Source organism: Pholcus phalangioides, unplaced genomic scaffold (assembly GCF_987345545.1).
Source record: "Pholcus phalangioides strain wild (caught in Gottingen) unplaced genomic scaffold, Ppha-v1.0 ptg000031l_1, whole genome shotgun sequence".
In the NCBI taxonomy this organism is placed as follows: domain Eukaryota; kingdom Metazoa; phylum Arthropoda; class Arachnida; order Araneae; family Pholcidae; genus Pholcus; species Pholcus phalangioides.
In genome coordinates, this window is record NW_028301621.1 from 151,856 (window position 1) to 175,709 (window position 23,854).

At 34.3% G+C, this 23,854-nt stretch overlaps 1 protein-coding gene and 1 long non-coding RNA gene across 4 annotated transcripts in view; one reads left to right on the plus strand and one right to left on the minus strand.

The window, feature by feature from the left end:
* NKAIN (Sodium/potassium-transporting ATPase subunit beta-1-interacting protein) overlaps positions 1 to 23,854 on the plus strand; it is a 58,021-nt gene that overhangs the window by 4,013 nt on the left and 30,154 nt on the right. For both annotated transcript variants that reach the window (XM_089253022.1, XM_089253021.1), the window contains exons 2-3: positions 13,336 to 13,473; positions 21,118 to 21,198. In XM_089253022.1, coding sequence (XP_089109148.1) covers positions 13,336 to 13,473; positions 21,118 to 21,198 — 219 coding nt within the window. The remainder of the gene's footprint in view (positions 1 to 13,335; positions 13,474 to 21,117; positions 21,199 to 23,854) is intronic.
* LOC149066958 (uncharacterized) overlaps positions 10,744 to 23,854 on the minus strand; it is a 154,241-nt gene continuing 141,130 nt past the window's right edge. For both annotated transcript variants that reach the window (XR_016195403.1, XR_016195402.1), the window contains 2 exons: positions 22,394 to 22,535; positions 10,744 to 11,396 (listed from right to left, as the gene is read on the minus strand). This is a non-coding gene — a long non-coding RNA (uncharacterized LOC149066958). The remainder of the gene's footprint in view (positions 11,397 to 22,393; positions 22,536 to 23,854) is intronic.

Sequence of the window (23,854 nt, forward strand, 5' to 3'; positions counted from 1 at the left end):
CCTATGGGTAGAGAGCAATGTAGGCATGTGTAGTGCTTTCAATGACTTTTTCGCGTCGGTTTTTAATGGAGATAATGATGTTCGATATACGGGTGTTGCATGGTGTAATAAAACCCTCAACGATATTGAAGTAGAAGACATGGAGGTCCTAAATCTTCTAAGAAATGTATGTGCAAGCAAAGCACCAGGACCGGATGATATCTATCCCAGGGTTCTCAGGGAATGTGCTAATGAATTGTTGGTTCCAGTCGCACAGATATACAGAAGTAGTGTTGCTGAGGGTATCATCCCGAGAGATTGGAAACTGGCTAATGTTGTTCCGATATTTAAGAAGGGTAGTAGAAAAGCGGTGTCAAATTATGGTCCAGTGAGTTTGACGAGCTCCCTCTCGAAAATTTTGGAAATTATCATCAAAAGGCAGTTTGTGAAGTGGATAGATGAGAATAATGTACTGTCAGATAATCAGCATGGGTTCAGGAAGGGGAAGTCATGTGTAACTAACCTCCTTTGCTTCTATGATTACGTGACTAAGGCGTTGGGTAAGAGCAAAAATGTCGACGTTGTTTACCTTGATTTCCAGAAGGCATTCGATCGGGTCCAACATGGCAAACTCTTGAAGCGTTTACACGAGATTGGAATAGAGGGCAACTTGCTGAATCGTGGTTAAGAGATAGGTCGCAACGAGCTATGGTGAACGGGAATTCTCTGGTTGGACAGAGGTCGCAAGTGGAGTTCCTCAGGGAAGTGTCCTTGGCCCCATACTTTTTCACTTTTTATCGACAAACTCGATCAGGGTATCGATGGGATTACTAGCAAATTTGCAGATGATGTGAAGCTAATGGGGGTAATCGGGAATGAAAGCGATAGGGAGTTGCTCCAGACCAACTTAAACAGGATTGCAGCATGGGCAAATGAATGGAGCATGACGTTTAGCATAGATAAGTGCATGGTCGCTCATTTTGGTTCGAACAACCCACGGTTCTCTTACGAGTTGAATGGTGTCACTATCCCGGATGCAACTAGGGTCACTGATTTGGGAATTCTCATTGACGAGCGACTTAGGTTTTCTGAACATTGCTCAGCGGAGGTCAAAAAAGCGAATAGAATGCTTGGTCTCATTTTCAAAAAGGTCTCTTCAGGTTCTCCTAAAGTCATTCTTCCGCTTTTTCGAGGCTTAGTTCATCCGGGACTGGAGTATGCTGTAAGGTTTTGGAGACCATACCTACAGAGGGACACAGACTTGGTTGAAGGGGTGCAGAGAAGAGCTATGTGTGTCCTTATTGGCACACAGGGCTTGAGTTATGAAGAGAGACTTCATTTTTTGAATATGTTTACATTGGATGAGCGCAGGTGTTGAGGAGATATGATCGAAGTGTTCAAAATTTTCAATGGGATGGATAGTATGGACCATGAACTTTTACTACACCGTCAATCGACTGCTTTTACAAGGGGACACTAGTATCGATTGGTGAGGGACAATGCAAGGCTATGGTGTCGCAGGGAATTTTTGTCTAATAGGGTTGTTAATAAATGGAATAGCTTATCCCCAGAGGTAGTAAATTGTAACACAATTGACACGTTTAAAAAGAAATACTATAAACATGTTGGGGTAAATCGAGAAGCTATCTATTTTTAGAATAAGACAACCATAAGTATTCTTTATGGGCGTTGTATAATATTTTATCATGTGTATATATTGTTTATAATTTGTGTTAATTGCATTTTTAATTGGGTTGCTATATTTTTGAAATATATGACAACCATATTTTTATGGGCATCTTTTTATCAGCCACCTTGTTCTGCATTTTGTCTGTTGTGGCGTTGTATTTGTATTTGATGGCGATATCTGATGACCTAATTTTGTAAAAATGAACTAAGCGGCACATTTACAGATCCCTTAAGTGTCCCGCGGTACAATTCCAGAACTTTTTTGCGGTCCGTGGCATATTTTCAGATCACTTAAATGACCCGGGACACAGATCCAGAGCACTTAAGCGATCCGTGACACATTTAGAGATCTCTTGAGTGACATGTGACGTAGTTTTAGAGCATTTTAAGTGGCCCCCAGTGCGGTTCTACATCACTCAAGTTACCCGCGGAACATTCTCAGATTATTTAAGTGATGGGTGGCACAGTTTCAGAGCACTTAAGAGGCACGAACACATTTCCATAGCACTTAAGCGGCCCGGACACATTTCCAGATTACTTGGATCCGCGAAACATTTAGAGATCACTAAAGTGGCTCTGTAGGGCACTTATCAATAGGCATGTTACTTCAAAGTGCCCACAAACTATCGAAAGGTTTTTCTTGTTTTTGGCGCACCGAATAAGGTGCCATTAAAAATATTTCATATTTTCATAAAGGGTGGTTGATGACGTAAGCATTATCCAAACCCCCCCCCCCCCCTGTCATCAAAAGTCAGCAAATCGGAACCCCCCCCCCCACATCGATGATGACGTAATACTTGAACGGCCCCTTACAAATGTTAAATGTGGCCAGTAGTTTTATTTCATGACATAAAGCAGGGGTGACCAACAGCTGGCCCGCGGGCCGCATCTCAACAAGATAAAAAACTATTATATTTTTTACATTAGTTTCGAATGACGAAATTATGATTAATGTAGAAAAACATTATTTCTGATTTGACAAAAACAATTTGTATTTTCATCACCCAAACATATAAAACCTCTTTAAATACACAGGTCACATGATTGATTTCAGGAACCTACCGTGAGAGTTATGGAAACAGCAGTAGCAGATTTTCTTGCGCAATCATCCGAGGTCAGTGGTTACCTCGACGTGATTTCTCAACGAGGAAAATATCCCTCAAAATTTTTTTCAACTAAGTTTTCCCATAAAAATGCAAAACTAATGTACTGTTTGTCTATTGGTAAAAATATTCAGTAAACTATTTAGCTGGAAAAAAGCAAACTAGAAAAGCATTGCACGAAATTCAAAAAACTAATTTCAAAATATCAATTTTTTTTTGTTTGATAAACTTTAAATGTTTTATGAAGTAACATTCTCTACCCTAGTTACAACATTAACATTCATAATTTGCTGAAAGAAAAAAAGATGAATAGGTTTTCTCGACAGCTAAGAAATTGCAGTCGACAAAACTAAAAAAATGCATGAGGCACATGAAAAAGATTTGGCTGAACTACGAGCACCATCACAACTCGAGAATTAAAAAAAACCCCAACCAGAAAAATTTCAGAAAGCATTTAAGTTCACTACGTTTGAAAAAAAATCGGGGAAAAAGATCACACCAACACCACATTTCTATCGCGAAGTGCTTGGGAAAAGTTTCGTAACCATGAAGAAAACAAATTCCAAAATCCAGCCATTAGTGTGTAATCTCATTATGGGCTGGGTATGGGGGCAAAAATTTGAATCTGGTTTGGTAAGAAACTGTAGTTCACGGTGCAGTTCCTATTGCGCTGATCTATCTCACTATCTATGAGAGAAAAAATATATAAACACTTGTTTCAAAAAATGAAAAGAGTTCAGATAATAATTCATTAATATATATTTATAATTAGTATTTAATTAAGTGAAGTTAATTAGTTAATAAATCTCGTCAAAATGTTTGCGGCCTCCGATGCCATAGAAAGGAATCACCTGGGTGCGGCTTATATGTCAGAGTTCTCTTCCCTTATGTATACGATTTATACATGGGTGGAGATACGGGGGGACCCCCCCCCCCCCCAGCATTATAGGTGGAGTCGTCTGATCTAATGTATATATGAATTGACATCATCGTCGTGCCCCCCCCCCCCCACAGACTTTCAAGAGTATCTCTGCCTATGGACTTATATACCGGAGTTTTGTCCTTGGTGCTGCCCGCGATAGTGCGTGTGACCATTATTTTGGCCCTCGAACAGAAAGAAGTTGGCCACCTCCTGATGTAAAGACTCACTAAGACGGGATTTTTTGAAATTGAACCCTAAGTTGGGGGGGGGGGGGTTCAAAGTTTACAAAGAGAAATTACGCTGAGCTGAAATCGCTGAAGCTACAAATATGAAATGTAGTCAATAGTTTCATTTCATGGAATTTATGTGGGCTAAAATTTTGTGCGAATTCCGATTTTGTGAAATATTTTCGGGATAGTGATACGCCGGTGGAAACCATCTTTTGCTGACTTTGATTTAAAAAATCGATGTAACTTTTTTAATCCCGTACTTTGTAAGAGTTTTTTTGGCACATTTTAATTTATTTCAAAATGGGTTCTTTCATCCACTGTCCAGTACAATCTTTTCTGTTTTGTTGACAGCGATTTGAGAAAAGTAAACAAACAGCAGTTGGCCGAAATAGAGTTCGATAGACTCAGAAATGGCCTTATCAACAAGCTAATGCAGCGGTTTTCAAACTTTTTTAACTCGCACAACAACTTTTAGTCTATAATTTCTATGGCAAGTCCCTTTTTGCTACAATCCCCTGAGAACTCGTATTTGTATTACAGATTGTCTGTAGTTTATACAGACTGCCGCAATAAACTACGGAACACACTCTGAATACAGCAGGGTTTTCCTGTTGAGTTACCTTCATAAGTAGGTTTTCTTCGTTTACATTGTTTTTTTTTTTTTTGTTTTTTTTTTTTTTTTGTTTAAAACATAGTAGTAGTTATTATGTAATTATGTTGTAATTATTAGTATAGAAAAGGAGCAAAAAATTTTATGATGCAATCATAGAAGCTAAAAAGCTTTGCCAAGAAAACAGCGATATTTTCTCTCTGTGTATTGACTATATGGCTACTGTATCCTTACCTCAGATTCCAGTGCAAGATATCTACTAGTTTAGGCAGCTGAGTGTTAATACCTTCGGTATTCATAATCTAAGAGATGGTAAAATAAAATGTTTTGTTTATGACAAAACAAATGGAGGCAAAGGACCTAATAAAGTTATGTTCTTTTTGAAAAATATATATTGATGGAGCTGAAGATGGAAAGATTTTGTTACTTTTTATGGACAACTGTGGAGGGCAGAATAATAACACATTGATGAGGTTTTTGATGTTTTTAGTAGAGTCTGAACGCTTTGGGGGAATTAAATTTCATTTCCACATCAGAGGGCATTCTTTTTTACCGTGATAGGGATTTCGCCCTTATAAAAATACTTATCAAGAAAAATGTGAGATTGTACACTGTGGACCAATATGTGGATTTGATCAACCAGAATGCATCGAAGTTTACTGGACGCAATACGTCAATGGTATTGGCTCACGAATCTTCTCACTTAGAAAACTTGGTGTAACACTAATAATACTCCAAAGCAAAGCTTATTCATCGACAAAACTTCCAATAACCGAAGTAAAAGGAATGACTTGAATAAAACAAAAAAATACATCCCAATGGAGTATAATAATTTTTGGGAACAGATTTTTAGTGCACCAACCATTAACTCATTAGAGGCAACTGGAAGAGGAGTACTTTTGATCCCCGTCTAATAGAAAGTTTGTATAGTATAAAAAGCTAAATATACAGTCAAACCTCGTTAGTACGTCACCTGGTTAACACGTCACTCTGCTTACTGGGTCACTTTTTGGAAGCCCTAATTGTCCTCAGGCAGGAATTGGCACAGCTATGGCTTACTCCGTTTAATGAGTCACTCTGTTTACTAAGTCATATTTTTGCTCTCCCAAGAGTGACTCATTAACGAGGTTTGACTGTATAAAGTTTGTTTCATTGCATACATTTGTTTGTTTATGTGTTTTCCTGAGACTTTTCATCAGAGAATTGGGGCTCTAAAATGTTTAATTGTAAAAAGGGATCATATGTCTGTATCAGATTTTACTCTCTCGTGGCTATTCTTAAGCAATTAAAATTTAAAATCCTCTCTCGGGGCTTCATTAAATGCATTCCACAGACACTGCAATTAAATGTCTCACTAAAAAAAATTATTGGAGAAGATACACGTTTTTTTGCTTCTCCTAAAAACTTGAGAAAATGTGACGTGACCCCTTTTTACATTTAGCGATTCAAATCAGTTTCCATTCTGTTGCATTGGTTGAGTTTTTGGAAGATGCAACAGAGTGCACATATAACAGAGTGAACAAATTAGCCTAAATTATTATTTTTCATTATAAATTCTAATGATTTGTGAAAACTTTTATTATATTTTGAAGCATATCTCCATGTGCTATCACTAGATGCTGATATAGATTAAAAAATTTAATTATTTATGATAAGTGGAGATCTGACAGAAAAAAATCTAGTTCTAAAGACATAAAATGAATATTAAGTCATTTTGCGAAAGTCAAATCCAAAATTGTGATCAAGCATTAAAAGTAAACCTTTCAATGAACTCAAAAGTGTTATCAGATTTAATCTGGTCTAAAATTATATTTCCGAAATGACACCGTAACAGAGTGGATATTTTAAAATGGGAAAACTTTCGGAACACAAACAAAAAAATAGTTTTTCATAAGAAAATTTTTTTCTCAAAATTTTATTGTCAGTTTTGTTCATCTATTGGCACATATACGGCCGTATTCACCATCCAGTTTCAGAACGCGATCCAGGTTCCAAACCGCGTTTCACCTCAAAATTGGTATTCACCGCCCCTGAATTGAGATCCAGGGACCAGTTTTTCGAGCCTGAAACTGAACCTCCGATTTCGGCTATCCAGCAGGGTGGATCGAGTTTCAGCGCATGCGCGGTGAGTATTGTCGTCGCTGCAAACACAAACATTGACGTAGTAATGGTGGTCATGCTGAATTGTTTTTACGATGAGCCGGAATGAAATAGGGAATTTAGAATAATTTATTAATTATAAGGTGATGTGTGACCGCGTTTAGGTATTAAATATATCTTAAATAATTATCCCCGATCAATGAAAGCCTTCAACAACTACCTGCAGCCATCAACAAGTGACGAAAGAAGGTGAGTAATGATGCTTTTGTATGATTTACTTCAAATCTGAACTTTATTCGCTAACAAAATGATCATTATCAAATAATGATAGAATATATATATATATATATTTTTTTTCTCTCTTCACCTTGAGCTTACACGTCCTCAGCACTTTTCTTTTTTTTTTCATTGTAAATTTTTCCTCCATGTTAATTACTCTAAACACCACCACCATGGTTGTCACTGTTTAATTATATATCTTGTTAATCCCCCCCCTTTTTTTTTTCCTTTCCTATAATTCTATTGTGTATTATTTTCACTTTGTTAGACGATTTGTGTATGTATTAAATATCCAGTATGAGCCGTTCCTGGCTCCTTGGGTATAACTCTTTCAATTGTATATGTACACTTTTGATGCTTGAATTAAAATTTAAAAAAAAAAAAAAAAATTGTATGTGTAATCCCCAAAGCAGAATATGCCGAAATGTGCGACGTACGTCGCAGAACAACCAGTGCTGTTGCAGAACAATCTGGAAGAATTTTAAGAAAAGTGTAGAAAAACGCTATTATGTATATGTGAATTTTTACCGCAGAACATTTTCAGTCGGCTGAGAGCTCGTTGCAGAACATCGCAAAACATTCTGCTTTGGGGTGTGTAATATACTCATGTATTGATATTAATGAGACAAATTCGTCCTTATGGCACGAATATGCCATAAGGACCTTGCTTCAAAAGTGTAGAAAAACTCTATTATGTATATGTGAATTTTTACCGCAGAACATTTTCAGTCGGCTGAGAGCTCGTTGCAGAACATCGCAAAACATTCTGCTTTGGGGTGTGTAATATACTCATGCATTGATATTAATGAGACAAATTCGTCCTTATGGCACGAATATGCCATAAGGACCTTGCTTCAGGTTGAAGCAAGGTCGTAGTGGGTTCTCTCAATGCAGACTTTTTTCTTGAGTGGGGGGGCCCCCGAAAGTATTATTATGTAAAATAAAATGTACATTTTTGTGAGGGCTCCATTCTCTTGGCCCTTGGGAAGTGCTCCGGTTGCTCCAGCTTATTTACGGTCCTGACCTAAAGGTTAAAATGGGGTGACATAGTGTCACGCTTTTGATGTTTTTTCCTCTCTGAAAATGTATCATGGGTCTGAAAAGAAGTCATGAATATCTCTCTTGAATTTCAGGAATAGTCACTTGTATACAGCTTCGAATTTTCTTGGCATGAATCTTAATTTCTTTTTAGAAAAAAAAATTCCCTAACCAGGACCATCTTAAGAGCATGATGGGGGGGGGGGGGGCGAGACGAGAAATTTTTCTGTGGCCCTACCTGGTAAATTCTAGAAAATTTCAACCAGATCTCATTTTTATGGGTCCCCCCCTTTTCTCTTGAGGAGCCTTAAGAACTCACAAAATGTACTAGGCAAAAGCGATCATTACAGTAGTGCATTTCAATTCCTAAACAATAGAATATTCACCAACACTCTAAAATATAGATTTGTGTATGAAATGTTTCATCTCTAATATGAAAATATTTATATTAATGCCAAGCAAAATATATTACCTTTTTTTAGCTTTTACCTCTTGGCAGGAATATATTTATTACATGATATTTTGCTGCTGAGTGTAAACATGACATTTTCCTTCTATATTCACTCGATCTCGTTTATAACATTCCCACGTATAATATTTTCCTGCTTAGTACTCAAACTAATTTTTATTAAGATTTCCGGTTTAAAACATTTTCCCCGCTTACGTTTTTCATGGTAATTTTTTGAAAAAAAAACTAAAAACTATAAGCAGAATCCACAGTATTTGCACAAATGAAAACACATGCACAACAAAAAATATTTTCTGTGGTGCATTCTCATTATCCAAAATCATATAATTATCAGCTCATTTCATTCTATTTGTGCATCAATATTTTACATATAAATATCAGTTCATTGGTTTATTATTTACAGTCAAACCTCATTACAATGATACTTGATATAACAATAAATCCCTCTACATCAATATTTTGAAAGTCTTCTTTCGAAATTCCTATAGTATAATGTTAAACTGCTGCCACTCGATTAGAGATGTGAGATGAGAATATTAATATGAGAAATAACTTGAGAATAATTATTTTTGATAAGAATATTCCCTAGTAATTTATAAAAGTAGTCTCTCCAGAGCATATTCTCTGGGATATTATATGTAATTATATTACAAATAATTGGAGAATATTTTCATTAGGAATAATAAGAATATTCTCAAGTTATTTACAATAGCACTCCTTCGTGACATTATTCTCAAGAATTTTACATCTCTATTCTTAATACAACAGCAATCCCTCTACAATGATATTTTTCTTGATTTGCAGAATATCATTTTATTGAGATTTTAGTGTGTGATCATACCTTTCGTGCTCAAAACACCAATTCAAAAATTAATGAAATTACTTTTTGGAACCTTATTTATGTGCAGTTCATGCCAGCATTGGGCAGTGATTGAGTGAAATTTATAATATTTAAGTAATCTATCATTACATAACTTGTACCACGTGATTGCTGATTACATGTGCTTTATTCGTATTATACAGTATGATTCCACTGTATTTGAAATCACAACACATGAGTATAATTTGCTTCATTCTTTAGGGAAATTTTTTTTTCATGAAACCTATGTTTAATTTTTCAGATGAAACAAGTATTTGGGAGCAAAAGTAGGGTGAAAACACACATCTATGATAAAATGTGGCCACTGAAGACGAGCTGACTCCATCACAGAAGAAAATCTCAATATTTAGTTACTACAATTTAGTTATTTATATATGTGTGTTTGTATTATACGTACCATTATTTTTTTTTAGCAATCTCAAATACTTCCATATAAATATGAATAAATTATTTTTGATAATTGATTTGTTATTATTTCTTAAGTAAGGAAAATGTTAGAATTTTTTTACGTAGTTTGAATTTCTGCCTTAATTATGTTCAAGTTACAGTGTAAATTTTGAAAGTAACAAATTACTAGATTATTGTGATTATCATGTAAATACAGTATATATTTTTAAAAAAATCCAGATTTAACTACCAATCCTGCTAGTAAAAAGAGGGATGGAAAATGACGTTGAATCTGTATCAATATATGTCAATTTTTTTTAAATTTTTAGTCTTGGCTATTAGTTTGCCCTTTAGTTAAACATGAACATGATTCAAAAGCAATGCATTTTACACATAAAAAAATTGTCCATACACTGAAGCTTGTATTGACTGTCAGCTTTGAAACTTTGTTTATGGATTTTTTTATTTTTAAGAATCTCTTTCTGCTTCAAGGAAGTCCTTTCAACTTATATCTAATAATATAATGAACTGTTTTCAACTGAATTTTAACTTTTTATGTAAGCTAATCATAAAAACTAGTACACATGTTGGAACAGTTTTTTGTGGAAAAGAAAACTGTTGGGTTTAGCATTTTATACATTGGGAGGGGGCCCATCTTGTGTGTAGGAAGGATTGCATAAAAAATAGTATCTTAAGAAGTGCATACAACTAGCATACAAGTTTCAACAAATATAATTACAAAAAGTCAGTCTCAGATATTAACTTATTTGGCTAATAGGAAATATAGCTGTTAATGTTCAGTAATTTAATATTCAATGTGCATCACAAGAATTACTATTAAAAATGTTTTTTTGGAAATCAAATTTACTGAATTTTTTACTTTTTAATTTTAATGTGTTTATCTTATTAGTGTTTACGAAATTGTGATTTCAGGTACAAAACAATCGTAATTTAAAAAATATTCAGATAAAAATTATTTTTTAAAAATTTCCAAATTTATTAGTATTTTTTAAAATATAAATTTTACACAATTGCAACCGTCCTTTTTTTCCTTCATTTCATTCACGATTAATAACATTTTTATGTGTTGACAAATACATTTTTTTTACTTCAAAGCAATGAAAATCACATAGGCTGATTATACGTGGGAAAATACAATACATGCGATATAAATTATTTGCTAATAATGATATATATAATTTATCTAATCTGAGAATATTAGCAATTCCGTAGCGAAATGAAAAACCATCATTATAGATATATCGGGAGTAGGAAAGAAAAATGTAGCTGGAATGAAATGGAACTTCCATTAAAACTAAATGATAAAACCATATTTTGCTTATCGAAAAAAAATTGAAAAACATAAATACAAGAATCCTACCGTTGAGTTTTCTACTTCATTAGAAGGTCAAAAACCCTTTATCCAATCGGCATCGGATCTACTCTCGCCAAGCTAATATACTCCAAATACTCGCCAACTGAACCAAGTTTCACTTGATACTCGCTTGGTAGTGTTTGGAGAATACAGATTTCGCGTTGAAACTGAAACAGGTTTCAACTGATCCGCGTTTCAGCATGCTGAGTGGTGAATACGACCGATAGGCTATAAAATGTGATTCCAAGTTTTCTGGAAAAAAATCCAAGTTTGCACCAAGTCTCTTTGTTTAACACTTTTTTTTGAAGCTGGGACAGCCAGATGTTGAAGTTTTGCTACAAACAATGATTTAAAAAAAAATTAGATACCAACTGAAACAAATTAAGAAACACTGCATGACAGAGAATTAAATGAAGAACCAGAAAAAAATTACAATTACCACCAGAGTTCTCTGAAATTTTGTAAAAAAAATTACAAAGTCTTGGAAACAGTTTGTACACTTTTTTTTGGGGATGACCCATGTAATGAATTTTATATGCACATGAGAGTTCAAGAGAAGACAAACTCTATGCCAATCTGTTTTGTCTGTGCTCAGAAGGCAATCTGTAAAGCCATGTTTAAACCTGTTGCACTACCAGCACGTTCTATAGCAGAAAGCCTCCGTGCGAAACGCATGACATCACTGAATTCGTCCATTTTACCTATAGCCTCTGGAATATAGCCTTATACAGTCGCCTTAATTTTGCCTATAGTCATTGCATATGCTGTAGAAAAAGGTAAAGATTTTTCATATGTTGACTGACTTTATCCAATGGCTGCAGGTGAAATGGATGACTTCAGTGATGTTACATCTTTTAGCAAAGGCTTTCTGTTATAGAAGGTGTTGGCTTTACTCGATGCCCAAACGTGCAAAAACCTGTTTTTCATCGAAACAGTCTCACGATGTGAGCCAAAAAACAGGTTTTTGAATGGTTCAGTACAACGGGTCGGGACTCTACTTCATTTGCATAGGGCATGGTCGAGCTCATGGAATTTGTGTCGGAAAGAATGTTTCATCGTAGATCTCTGATATGAAGAAAACGGGGTTGAGGGGTCTAGGGTTGCTAGATTTATATACGGCCCACAAGATTGTATGCCGGGTTGGGATTGCAATGGAAAATTCATGAATTATTAAGGGACTCTGCGACCTCGGAAGGTTGTTTCAGGAGATGTGGGAGAGCTCATGTGGCCTGAGCCCTATAGGTTCTAGTGCCACTGAGGTGCTGTATGTAAGGAAATTTGAATTAAAATTTTTCAAAAAATCTAATTTTTGAGTGATTACTTTTTATTGTATTATGATTATGTTGTCCTGGGGGTAGATATCCCCTCTCCCCATGGCAAAGCTAAACATTCATCACTACTGATGAGCTTTAAGCCAATGTTGGCATGTCTGCACACATTTCTTCTGACACAAAATCGTCATGTGATGCAAAAAACCTGCTTTTAGGAAAAAAAAGGGCTTAAAGAGGGAGTTTCTGAAAGTTTCTTGTATGTTCAACTGATGAGCTGTTTTTTACTTTCCCGTATAGATTTAAATAATTAGTTTTTAGCAATGAAATGGGAAAAACATTCAAAGGAATGATATATTGTTTGCGACCAGAGGATTAGTTCTTAAAATCAAATGTTGATTGTGTAACTCTGATGAAGCTTTACATTGATAGAGGCCTCTTCAGTTTGTTTGACATCCTGCAATGTTGATCTATGCATATAAAAATGGTTTTGTGTGTGTGTGTGTGCTATAGTGTATTCTACTAAAAACTGGTTTTGCATAGGCCTACATGGGGCATATACAGTACTTGCAGTATATTCCTGTCTGATTTTATTTTTCTAAAATGCTTAAGCTTCAAGTGTCAAAAGAACTCTCTCAAATATTTAAAGCTTGTGGATCTAACATTTGCTCACAAGTATATTTTGTTCATAATTTTCATTATAAGTCAAAGCCAAAATCGGGGTTCGAGCTGCTGATCTCCATTGTTCCAAATCGCGACAATATTTAATTTGGCAAGTAAATAAAAGATTGAATTTGCCAAATCATGAGTGTCCATTCTGCCTCTTTATGGTCAAATCGGCCATTTGTTTAGGAATCCGTATTTTATGACACTCAATTTGGCTACAACCTTTTCCATCCGATTAGCCAAATCGTTACAATTGAACTCTGGCCACCGTGATTTATTTCATATGAATATTAGTAGACCTATTTCTAAGAAACATTAATTTCTATTTTTTTTTATATAGGTGGCTACATTGCAGCGCCAAGTTCTAGATTTTTTAGGGTTCATGTGGACTCCCATTGTAGCAAATTTCATTCACATACTGATAATGATTCTGGGCATATTTGGTGCATATCAATACAAAACTAAATACGTTGTAATGGTAAGGTTATTTTTTCTTTTGACAAACATATTGAAGTATTTAATTTTCATGTAAACATTGTTTACTCAAGTTTTCACTATTTGCCATCTTAAAGGGGAAAAATAGGAAGTTCCACTGTTTGTGACCCCGCATTATTTATGCCATTTTTAATTGTGCAGTTGGCAGAAATGCACCAAATCTGAGCACATACTTCTAATTTGATAAGTCTGTTCAAATTTTCTGGTAATAACCTTAACTTATAATCCTCCAAAGTGTATAGTTTGTGTCAGGTTTTTAGGGCAGATTCTACATCACTAAAATCGGAATCATTTGGAAGATTACTGTGCCCTCTAAAGTGAGGTACTTCAACATCACAGATTTCAGCATGTCTAGATCATCAAACAATGTATTAATCGTAAGCACATTTTTTATGTTTCGGTTCTGACCTCCACATGACTCAAACCATAAAATAAGATCTGTCCCATTCCTTCCAAGATGAATAACAATGTGTTTTTGCAAGTAGGAACCCACTTACTGGGCACCTCTTCCTGCAGTCCCTTCTACCCAAACATGAAAGAACTTTTCCAGAGTGGATCCTAGTATTATATACTCATATTTGTCTCTTGTAATAAGTAGCATTTGTTGGGATTCATGGTAGAGGTAATGTTTTCTTCATGTCACAACAAAGTTTCCAGGTGTCATTTTCTTTTGCAGTTCTCAGGTTATTGCTCATTGCTTCTAACTCATGCACATTTAAATCATCCTATATTTTTCCCATGTCTGCAATGTTGTGGCTGTTTTGCATATTAGCATGAAAACTGCCGCATTTATTGCAGGTATCTTTCTTCACCTTCTTTCTTTTGATATTAAAATGTGTGTGAAATAGGCTATCATTCTGTAGCAACTAAAACTTACTGTGTCATTCCCTTTATTTTCTTCCTTGTATAAGTCATACATTGTTGATTCTGTTATTTCCATAGTATGAAAAAATCATGATTAAATTTAAAAAAACAAATCAGATTTTTTGATTTAAATTGGAATTTTTTGATTAAAATTAACAGACTGCTTATTAATTAAAACAAATCTTGTTAATCATTAGGAATATATATATATATATATATATTCATATCACCTAACTGATTTTTTCTCCTAATTGCTCAAATTTAATTAAGCATTAATGTCACTTGGTTCCTTTTATATAAAAGTCAGTTTATAAAACTTTGTGCACTTGAACCAACTACCAAACTAAGTTTTATAAACTGACTTTTATATAAAAGGAATCAAGTGACATTTTTAACATTTTTGAAATATACCTATATCTGAACTATTGAAAGAAGAATTTTCTTTATTTAAATAGAACTAAGTGACATCCGGGTCATTCCATTTCAAATCACCTGGCAAAATGCCACCTATAGTCTCAGATTTCAATGATTTTTTTTAATTTGTTGCATTTACCATCCTTATTAACCGTGAGAAATATTATTTGCTTATCTCTAAAACTTTTTGAGAAAATAAATGTTGAAATTTATCAAACTAATGCAGATGACTTTTCCGAGGCTCAATTTTTAAGCAGCATTGTTTGGGAAAATAAATGATAATTTTTTCAATATATTCAAGTGAAATTTTCACTAAATGTGTTCACAAAAACATACAAAATATGAATAAAAATAATTCATACACTTACATTTGAAATTTACATGCAAAAAAATTATGTAAACTTTGTTTTTGTGGAATTTTTCAAACGTATTTTCAGACCAGTGGCACAGCAAAACAACTTTTATTTTAAATTTCTCCTAAATATATGAAGTAAAATACTAGAGGAAAAAAAATAATGGTTTTTTGACCGTTGCGTTAATATGTTTATTCTGGCTCGCAACACAAAATTCATCGAAATAAGACGATCGTTCCGATTTCAAATCATTCAACTAGATACTGAAATGCAACCCATCATCCCGGATTCCAATTATTATTTTTTGTTTATTGCTTCTACCATGCTTGTTGACCATGCAAAATTTCATGTACATATCTCAAAAACTTTTTGAGAAAAAAAATGTTTTCTAACCTCATGAATGACGTCTCTTAGGCTTACCCCATTCAAGCAATATTATTTGTGAAAATATATCATAACTTTGCAGATTTTCAATACATTCAAATGAAATTTTCACTAAAATGCTCACAAAAAAATGTAGATTTTGACAAGAAAGAAAATTTAAACCTTTGCATTAAAGAATTAGATTGCAAAAAAATCATTGAAATTTAATTTTTGATTCTTTTTATAATAAAAACACAATGGCTCACTTTTGCTTTTTCATTTACAAAAGCTCTCCTGCTTTTCGCACAGCATATTCAGTGACATTGAACTCTTCAGAGTTTTTTCCTTGTTCCCCCTTTCCTAAAGCAGGGGCCAGAGTTAAACTTTGCAGTTTTTTCCTTGTTGTGATGGTTAAATTGAGTCTTATTTCTAATTAACTTTATCAAAATAATCATATCATTTGCTTTCTGTTTAATATCTTCATTAAGTGTGCTTTGAGATTCATTTTCTGGTAATTCTTCAAAAACTTTACAAACCTTTGATTTTAAAGTGCTACAAGCAGATTCAACTTTTCTTTTGTCATTGTTTGACTTGCACTGTGGAGATACCCTATGTAGTTTAGTTGGTGACTCTTCTATGTTCTGTAGAGATGAATTTATTTCTTCAAGTGCTTCTTGTTTAGTATTTGACATTTTTCCAAGTTACTTCTCTACATTACTATCACTGTTCATCTCTTCACAGTATTCAGTTTCTTCACCTAATTTATTGATGTTTATATTCACTGTCCCTACAGGCATGGCATATTTTTTGCCCTGGAATTGATTTTGTACAACCATTTATTTCATTCATACATGAAAAATACAAGTTCGCTATCCTTAAACCTTTTATTTTTTTCTTATGACATTTAAAAGGATTAAAGCATGCTTTCGGATATATTTCATACTTTGAGAAAAAAGCTCTATGATGCTAAACACACAGTAGATAGAGTCAGGTGGGGTAAAATGGTCATACTGAACATAAAATGGTCATACTGAACATAAAATGTCATAACTTAAGAATTTCAACTGATATTACTACCAAATTTCTGTTTTAACTTTCACTTGCTAGTAGCAAAGTTTTTCACTTATAATATAATGCCAAGCAACATTTTAGTGGAAATGAAAATTTTTTTTGTTGTTGAAGCTCGGGTTCCATTTTTTGAGTGCCTGAATAACTTCTCTCTACCATTTTAGTTGCTAAAACTTTTTATAGATTGGCTGTACAGGGCACTCCAAAAGTATCTCAAGAACACTATTCCATGCACTGGTAAGTTGTAATCATTATATTTCATATTTTATAGTAATTTAAACAATGTGGGGTAAAGTGGTCATAGCATTAGGCTTAACTAACACTTAGTTGCTAGGAGCTATTTTGACTAGCATATAATTGAACTTGTAAGATTTTTTTTTACCTAATTTACTTTTTACCTAATATATTTCAATTTTTTTCTTTTCCAGAGCAAACATGAGCTTGGAAAATAGGTGTTTGAACCTATATGTGAAAAGAATATGCAATAGTACTCCTGACATTTTTCCAATTAGTATTGCTAGCTGTTGGAAAGAGCATTAGAGTATTGTGTGAGCTGCAAGAACATGAGTTAAAGATTCCATATCACTTAAAGAAGATGGATCATTAACAAGTCAAGACAAAAGGATTTTAGAAGAAAATCATGGTTACCATGCAAAGGAGACTAGTATTGAAAGCTTGATATCTCTTGGTCAACATGAACACCTCCCCCACCCCTATTGTAGATGTTAAACTTTCACAATTCACGACCAAGGAAAGTAAAGATACAGAATCAACTTCATGAGTGGCTGACTTGAACTTAGAAAGTGTCAAAATTAGCTAATATCAGTGTTGTGTCTGATGAGAGACTTGAAACGAGCCATATACTGACTACCTTGTCCTCGTTAATCTCAGCTGCAAACGAAAGGGTAATACAGAACTCAAGGGCAAAATGAAAACATGTTCAGGATAGAATAGGAGAAACCTTAATTAAGGAAATAGTTGAACTTTGGCTGCCACAAAATAAATATGCAAAAATTACATTAAACTCTCATAGCCAAAGAAAAAATTTCTTGAAGATCTGAGACAAATCTATAACTATTCAAACTTTATGAAAGATGTCAGAAGGCTGTGTGTGTGGGGTGCTGGTTTATGAAGAGAACAAAAACCAATAATGCAAATTATCAGACAAGTGATTAATAAGGATTTATTATCTGTTGAATATCTTGAAAGAGCCTAAATAATGAATTTTTATACCTTTCCAGAAAATAAGGCCATAGATGAAATAAGAGATCAGTTGTATTTGAAGATCCTAATGAAGCCAAGATTTATAACCATAGAGTACATTAAAAGTCATAAATTTAAAAGTAGAAAATGATTGTTTGATAAATGTGTTAAATAAAATTTCAATGCCCACTGATTATTTTCTTAAAATTTCATTATTATTTGGTATGACCATTTTACCCCATGGGGTAAAGTGGTCATAAAAGTGAGGTCTAAAAAGTTGCAGAAAAAAAAACTGTTACACACAAAAAATATTTTTGAAAAATGTGCTAATATACTCTCTAAGAATGTAATGTAAAATGTCAGCCAAAAGTTATCCTATTTTTGAAAAAGTCATACGGTTATACCTCTTCAAAGATGAAAACACCTCTTTTTATGACCATTTTACCCCACCTGACCCTAAATGTTCAGAATTTGCTCCACTCCTCAAGATCAAAAGATTGATGTTCGATGGGTCCTATGATGTAATGGGCAACAGATTTTACACTTTTGCATAACACTTTTTATGACAGTCAGATCCAGTTTCTTTTCCAACACTATAAATTTCAAGTGTCTTTTCTGACATTTTATTTTGAATTCCAGAATGATGATATAAAATATTTAGCTCAAATGGAAATTGTGTTATCATAAGAAAAATTTGATAACCCTGGAGTAGACTACTCTATGGAGCACATTCTGTCTTCAGCAAAATCATAATTAAGACTTGCATCATTTGATGGGGGGCAGTTTAGTTCTAACATTTTTGTTTTAGTTTCCTCAATGAAGCTTCAGAAGTGACTTTATCTTCACCTGCTGGGATGATAAAGTCTTATAATTAAATAAGACACCAGCTGCCCTCCAAAGGACAAAGACCAGTGTGCCATAGTTTATATCTTCACAGAAGCTATTATTTTTTACAATCATCACAACAAGAAACATCACATCTAATATATCACCACCAGGCATTATATACATTAGATTTTCAATTCTACTCTCTTCCATCTGCCTCAGCTACAACAATCAGGTTGTAGCTGATAATTATTTCATTCTTTGTGATTTAATGCCTCATATTCTGGCTTTTTATCAGCAATTTTTAAATTATTTCTTGGGAAAAATATATAGAGGCGGCCTGTGTTAAATATTACAATGTAGATTTTTTTTTCACACAAGTATAACCATTTCATATTTATCATATACATTAAATATATGTTTATTAAAATATATGCTGTAAAAATCAAAGTAATTTAAAAAAAACTTTAACACTGTTTTGGTAAAATAACTTTATAATTAAGCATGTTAAAAAACTTCAAAAATACATCTATATATATGATTAATAATGTTATCTGGATTTATCAAATACAAAATAAATCTTTATGCAAAAATATATCAGATTGCAAAAGTTTGCCTTTGTTGCATCATAAGAAATATTTATAGATCAATTAAAAGTGAAATTAATTATTTGGAATGCGAACACTTTTCTAAGAATCTGAACATGAAGGTTTAATTTAAAAAATTATTTTATTCACCAAAAACCTTTTTTTTCACCAACTCCCATTTGACACATTACATTAACATTTCTAATTATTGCATTAACTACTCATAAAACTTAATTTAGTGAATACTGTAATAAATGTATAAGCGTACATGAAAACTAAAATATAAATTTCTTTTTACTAAGCATGAATCAATATATCAAGTCAAATTGTACAAATATAATTAAAGTAGTCATATAAGTACAATTGTGTTTTGTTACTCAAATGTATTAACTGTCAAAATAATGTTTACTCTTCTACAGTCTTCTTAATATATTAATAGGATTAAATTTAAAAAAGATTGAAAATTCATGCTGTGCATCCAAAAAAAGTGTTTAAAAAATTGTGTTAAAAATAAAATTAATAATTAATAAAATAATTAAATTTAAATGACTTTTTTCCTCTAAGGTTTACATTTTCTTTTCTATTCATAATCTGCATTTTTTTGTGAGCATTTTAGTGAAAATTTCTTTTGAATGTATTGAAAATCTGCAAAGTCATGATATATTTTCATAAATAATATTGCTTGAATGGCTAGCCTTAGAGACTTCATTCATGGGGTTAGAAAACATTTTTTTTCTCAAAAAGTTTTTGAGATATGTACATGAAATTTTGCATGGTCAACAAGTATGGTAGAAGCAATAAACAAAAAAAAAAAATAATTTGAATCCAGGATGATGGGTTGCATTTCAGTATCTAGTTGAATGATTTGAAATCGGAGCTATCCAGTCTTATTTCGATGAATTTTGTGTTGCGAGCCAAAATAAATATATTGACGGTCAAAAAACCATTATTTTTTCTCTCCAGTATATTCCCAGTTATTCATATTCTGTATGTTTTTGTGAACACTAGTGAAAATTTCATTTGAATATATTGAATATTGAAAAAAAGTTATGATTTATTTTCTCAAACAATGCCACTTAAAAATTGAGCCTCGGAAAAGTCATCTGCATCAGTTTTTGATAAATTTCAAATTTTTTTTTTTATAAAGTTTTAGAGAGATGCAAATAATATTTCACACGGTTAATAAGGATGGTATATGCAACAACTAAAAAAAAAATCATTGAAATCTAAGACTATGGGTGTTATGGCTGGGTGATTTGACATGGAATTACCCATCCAGGGTGTGATGCTGTCTGCGTGCACTTGAACCAACTACTAAACTTAGACGGACGCATCACTGCCTAGATGTCACTTAGTTCTATATAAATTCAAAAATTCCACCTCTTTCATTAGTTCAGATGTTATATATCAAAAATATTAAACATGGCTCTTGGCTCCTTTTATATAAAAGCCGTCCATATAGTCCTATAGCTGAATGGATCAATATATCATTGTTCCTTAAATCAAGACCATACAGAACCCAACCACCACTAATACTATTTACCCATACACATTTTCTCTGCAGAACTTTGAATCTGACCACTACTACTAAACCACACATGCACCTCATCCATATTCCTCTGCGGAACCTCTAATGAATTGGTACATGTGGGAATGTACATGTAGTGAAACCTGACGTGAAGTTTGTTTCTGTGTAATGCTTGTTATGTGTAGTGCTGCCATCTGCCACCAGTTTTTCTAACTATGAGTGAAGTGTGATGATTGAACAATTTATCGTTACCACTGCTGTTAGCTATCTTTCCTTCACCCCACACAGTTTTACTGAATCAAATTAGGTGGCATTAGATGTTGCAACTACGTATAAACAATGTATAGGCATTCAAATGTATGTGCATATATTTTTATTTACTGTTTCATTAACACAGTTTTCTATTTCTTTCTGCTTTTCAGTATGCTGTGTGGATGTCATTATGGTTGGGCTGGAACATATTTGTTATTTGTTTTTACATGGAGGCAGGAATCTTAACAAGGGTTAGTATTGTGAGACAGTGATGTCTTTATTCTAGTTCATCCTTTTCTACAATTTTGTGTGCATGATGCACTGCAGCTTGTCAGTATTGTCACTGACTTGGTATCATTTAACATGCACCATGAAATTGTCATGTTCAAAGTACAGTAGGCTATGTAGATGAGTGTTGTCTCTAGAGTAGCCTGCTATAAATTTCATAATTTAATTTTTTTTCAGAAAAAATAATGGTATGAAATATTCTACCTAGAGTGACCAAACCCTCTGAATTTTGCAAGGGACAGAACTTTTTACAATATCATTTGGTTGTCTTGATTTCATTGAAATAGAGTGAACCCTTTTTAACTTTCATCCTGTAGATGCAATCACCCCTCTTTTATGACCAAATAATAATTTTATTTTCCTCAGGTTCAATGAATTCTTTTATGGACAAATTATTTTTTCTCCCACCTGTCACCTGAAAAGAAAGTTTTCACTACTTTATTAACTGAATACTCAGTTTTTCTAAACCCTTGCATGTGGAGAAAATCTCATTGTCTTCTGGTTTTTTCTTGAAAAAATAATTATCTTGGATCAAGGCCCCAAAGCAAAATATGCTGAAATGTGTGACGTACGTCGCAGAACAACCAGTGCTGTTGCAGAACAATCTGGAAGAATTTTAATAAAAGCGTAGAAAAACGCTATTATGTATACATGAATTTTTACCACAGAACATTTTCAGTCAGCTGAGGGCTCGTTGCAGAACATCGCAAAACATTCTGCTTTGGGGGATCAAGGCTGGACAAATCCCATATACCAGGTTGCCATGGCGACTGAAAAATTAATACTGGTGCTTGAAATATTCTTTTGCATAGTTACTAAATTGCAGGCTGAAAGCATCACAAAATGTTTGGACTTTAAAGCAGCATATCTGCCAATATGAAAGAGGGTCACTACGCCCTACTATTACTAAACTGTACATGTACCTCGTCCCTCCTCTTATTTTTTCTCCTGAACCCCTAACAAATTGTTACATGTTGGAATGTGCGTGTGCATGTAGTGAAACCTGACATGAAGTTTGTTTCTGTGTAATGCTTGTTATGTATAGTGCTGCCATCTAACATCAGTATTTTTCTAACTATGAGTGAAGTGAATTGAATAATTGTATCATGGTTGGCCTGTTGCTCTCTGTGGTGAGACTTTTCAAGGAGATCGGCTCACATTTGCACCTCGAAGTTCGGAACCACAGGAAGCCAACTTCAGCCCACTACCACTGCAGCAACAGTGGGGTTCGAACCTGGATCCTTGCGATGCGAGTCCATCACTATGACTACTCAACCACCACAGCGGCAGTCACTACGCCCTGAAAAAATAGAAAGAAGCATTATTTTGAAACATTTTCTTCTGGTAAAAAATTTTTTTGCGATATTATTACGAAGGATAGAAATTTGAAAAAGCTTGTGAACGCATGTAAGGTACATGTGGCATGTAGATTGTTATATTGCTTAAGAGCGATATTCTAAAGGCCTCGGACAATAGAATTTGAAGGGAGAAGATGTAAGTTTGGAAGGCTGCTGTAGTTTATCAGGACTTCTAGTTGATGTAAATAAAGGCATTTCTTTGTTCTCAAATCCTCATTCCTGTGAGTTTTTACCCATCTTCAAGTCCCCAGCAAAGAACTCGAGAGATCTGCGAGACAGGACAATCTGGTGACAGAAGAGTTTGACAAGCCCCAATAAAACTGGTGTCAGAGGCAGGATGCTACAAAGACTTAGATGGTGAAGACGAAATATGGAAAAGGACAAGATGGTAGAACAACTGAATCAGCTGATAGGGATGATGGCCAAGATGAAAATGGGCATGGACAAACAAGAGTTAGCGAGTGCCGCCATCACCAAGAATCTGGAAAAATTCCAGGAAGTTAAGGAAAGCCTCGAGAATCTAACATCCGAGTCAAATTCTATTTCGGTATGTAACGCAAAACAACCTGTGAGGAGGTCCTGTCCAGTTGTTGCTGCTTGTAAAAGTGTTCCAGGTGAAGTGTACCATGACTCTCAGCCTTTTATGTCACCTCTTCCTAGCATGGTGGGGAGCGTGGACTGTACTTAGAGGGAGGGTGAACTTGGTGGGTTTCCATGCTGAATGGGCATCGACCCTGTAGCCAATGTCTATATTGTTTACACAAACCTGGATTAAAGCTTTCAGCAGTGACTTCTCTACATGCCACCATTGCTGGCCCTGCAGATAGTCATGCCAGAAAAGATGACTGCATGCTGAAAATTGGTTCGAGATCGCGCGAAAAAAAGTCTTAGTGAAGATGTGTCTATATCACCTATCGCCATGCCATCTTTGTAGCCGGCATCCAGGACTCGTGCATCCTCGGACTGGGCTTCCTAAAGTAGCATAGATACTCTCTGGACATTTGTAGTTACCAGTTGTGCACAATGAAAGAACATGTTCTACTTAGAGGTTGTCACTGTAACATGACGACCTGGGATCTCTTACAATCCTGTTGTTCAATTAATCTCGTTTAGGCCCCAGGGTTCGTTGGTTACCGGAAACCACCCGAGGCTTCCGCTGACAATCCGGTTCGTGTCAGTTAGTTCGCTTAGTCTGACGGTCGGGAGGTGGGGTCTCCTAGCCGTCGGGCGAGAACGGGGCCAGAGGTCGGGCTACCAACGT